We start from the raw sequence: 3,187 nt of genomic DNA, 5'->3' as shown, positions 1-3,187 counted from the left end.
CTTTCGCTGTTTTCTTTGTTGGGGTTCTCAGTTCTTCTCCCTGGTTTTCTCATGTTTAGTTTGGTTTACTTTGTTTGTTTTTATTTTAAAGTCCCCCTGTGGTGTAAATCCAGCTTTTAATGTTGTTTATGTGTCTATGTGGTGTTTTTAATCTGCTTTAAGACAAACCATGTGTAAATGCATAAGTCGACAGCATTGCTGAGTATTTTCTCCTTAAAACTGCAGTGAACCAAAGACAGTCTCAAAAACAAGCTTTGAAATCGCTGGTGTTTCTGACGTCACAAACTACCTTGTAACCAATCAGATCAACGTGTGATCGTCAACGAGTGGATCTCTGAGTGAGTGAGTGAGTGGAGGCGGGGCTCATTTGCATATTCATAGAACCGCGCATACTAAACGAGACAAGGGTGTCGAGTTACATTCAAGATATTTTAAGACATGAAGGAATTTCTTTTAAGGAAAAAACATTTAAATATGTCGTTTTGGCGATCAAAGATCACGACTTTGTCGAATCCTGATTTTCTTATTCTCATGAAACAATGTTGTTCTGAGGGTGGTGGTTTGCGAAGGATCTCTTTCAGTTCGGCACTGTAAAGAGTGTGACAGTGAAAGAGTGTGTTGTGTTCTATGCTAATGTGACTGAATGTCATCTCTCCTCTCCACAGAAAACTATTGTTTGTCTCGTAGCTGGAATGAGGACGAGTGACGAGCTCGGGGGAGTTTGATGCTTTCAGCTCCCAAACATCCTGAAAATACACGTGACATTGAGTTCACTTCTTTATTTGCCCATGAAGATTTTAGATTTAAATGAGAATTGCACATTTGAATCTGGTTAATTTTTTCTTGTTAATCCGTCTTTGCATTAAAAAAAACTATTTTCAGAACAAATATTCCCTCCCATCTAACAGCGACTGTTCTCACAACTTTGATTAACATACTGGCGATGTTCTCTAAAAAAAAAAAGTTCTTCCAGTAACGTTAATAGAACGTTCATGTTATCTGATCTTTAATAGGCTTATTTTCTCAAAACGTTAGCACAAAAACGCCAATCATGGAATGTTTTTCTAAAACAATTTAGTTGGACGTTCGTCAAACGTTTTCTAAATGTTACTAATTATTTCAGAAAGTTAAAAGAACATTTGAAAGTAATTCTCATAATACTTGCAAAATTATCAAATACGGTCTCATAACTTTCTAGTATAATAATCTCTAAGGTTCGCATTACCATGAAAAAAAAGTTTAGTTAAAAAAAATTAAACTAGCTAATTTTTTTATTTTATTTTATAAAATTGTATATTTATTTTTAATATAAAAATAACTTTTTATATAATGTTTGTTCGCTGGAAGCTCATAAAATGTTTAATTACAGAAGAAATTTACTGTGTTTTAAAGGTTTTAAACATTGTTAATAGCTAATGCTTGTCATATAATAGGTTGTCAAAAAACATAATTCATTAGACATATAAGACCGAAAATGCGCTAAACAAACGCCTCTCTGCTCGAGACGCACGAAAAAAACATCAATGACAAACATCACAGAAATATCACATTTTATTGGAGCCTCATCCTCAATACCTCGGATTTGCACTGAAAATATAGCTAATAAATGCCCCTGTTTAACATCTGAGCCCCTGGAGAACTCTCTGCGCGTCCTGTCCTCAATACTTCGGATTTGCACTGTTTCTGTTTTGCATGAACAAAGCCAAGTGTAACTCAAAGAGCGAACAGCTGAAACTCTCTCTCCTGTCAGTCACGGTCACGAGTGTCGTCACGTCTGTCAGATTATAACCGGGTCCGTTACCTGCCGCGCGCCTCGGGATTCTCCATCATCATCATCATCATGTCGGATCAGCCCTCGTCTCCTCCAGCCGGACAGAAGCCCTCGCTCCGGGCCCCGGGATCCTCTCAGAGCCGCTTCCAGGTGGACCCGGTGGACCTGGTGGCGGAGGGATCGGAGTCCAAGGGCCGGTTCCGGGTGGTGAACTTCCTCAGCCCGCCTGACTCCGCTCCTGAAGCCGGTGTGAACGGGGATACGGTGAGGAGTGAGGCGAGCCTGCACTCCTCCACCGGAGGACTCAGTCATTTCTCAGACACACACTCCAGCACTTATTACCTGCGGACCTTCGGACACAACACCATCGACGCGGTGCCGAACATCGACTTCTACCGGCAGACCGAAGCTCCTCTCGGGGAGAAACTCCTGCGACCGTCGCTGTCGGAACTACACGATGAGCTCGACAAGGTGTGTGTTATCTCCTCAGCTCGACACACACACTTACATTAATGCACGACTGATTTACGTTATACAGTGTGGCTTTTATTTATATTTCTCACTGTAAAAGTGTTCATTTCACTTAGGCTACTTAAAATTTTTAGTAAACCCCTTGCCTTAAAATTTTGGAATAAATAATCGTAATGCTTAATTGAAAAAAATAAGTTATATGAACTTGATAATTCCACACTACTTAAGTTTATTTACTTGATAATTTTAAGGCAACTTTTTAAAGTTAAGTCACGCCATGTTGTCACGCCACAGTGAATATAATCAGGGTGGGTATATATATATATATATATATATATATATATATATATATATATATATATATATATATATATATATATAAATCAGTTTCTGTCTAAACACAAAATAATTTAACTTACTATTTATTGACACAGTATTACCTTTGTTTGAAATAGGAAATATATATAGTTACTTTAACTTGACACATTAACTTGTTTTATTTCAGGGATTTGCCAAAGCAGCATTTCACATTTTCATTTAGAACTTCATACACTAAAATGAATACAACTAAAATAAAAAATGAATAAAAACAAAAAATTGTATTAGTTAGTTTTTGTTTAAAAAGAATGACAGAAACACAAATTTACTCAAACTTTAACTAAAGTAAAATGAAAACAGGAAATACAAAACATACAACATAAACTATAACATTATCTCAATAATTAGATAATTATAAAATACAACACAGTTTATGAAACAGCAAACGTTTTCAAAGTTAACTTTCAAATATCAAATCTTTATTTTTACCTGCAGAATGATTCAAAAGGAGTGGCGGAGAGTTTGGATCTGTCATATAAAACTAGAGAACTTTTATAACTCAAAACATGATCATTTCTGAACTCTATGATTCCTGCACTTTTTTGTTTTTAAAGACATGCAACAAAA

General features: G+C 36.3%; 1 protein-coding gene across 1 annotated transcript in view; it reads left to right on the top strand.

Annotated features, from left to right (window-relative positions):
- The first annotated feature begins 1,694 nt into the window (after window positions 1-1,694).
- Window positions 1,695-3,187, top strand: part of slc12a2l (solute carrier family 12 member 2-like) — a 38,961-nt gene continuing 37,468 nt past the window's right edge. Inside the window, exon 1 of the mRNA XM_077217544.1 lies at window positions 1,695-2,242. Within this exon, the coding sequence (XP_077073659.1) occupies window positions 1,841-2,242 (402 nt within the window). The 5' untranslated portion in view covers window positions 1,695-1,840. The remainder of the gene's footprint in view (window positions 2,243-3,187) is intronic.

The sequence above is a fragment of the Siphateles boraxobius genome, unplaced genomic scaffold (genome assembly GCF_051911475.1).
Source record: "Siphateles boraxobius isolate OS27281-9 unplaced genomic scaffold, OSU_SipBor_1 74, whole genome shotgun sequence".
In the NCBI taxonomy this organism is placed as follows: Eukaryota; Metazoa; Chordata; class Actinopteri; order Cypriniformes; family Leuciscidae; genus Siphateles; species Siphateles boraxobius.
The sequence above is the reverse complement of the archived record's forward strand: the minus strand, read 5'-3'. Positions and strand labels throughout refer to the sequence as shown.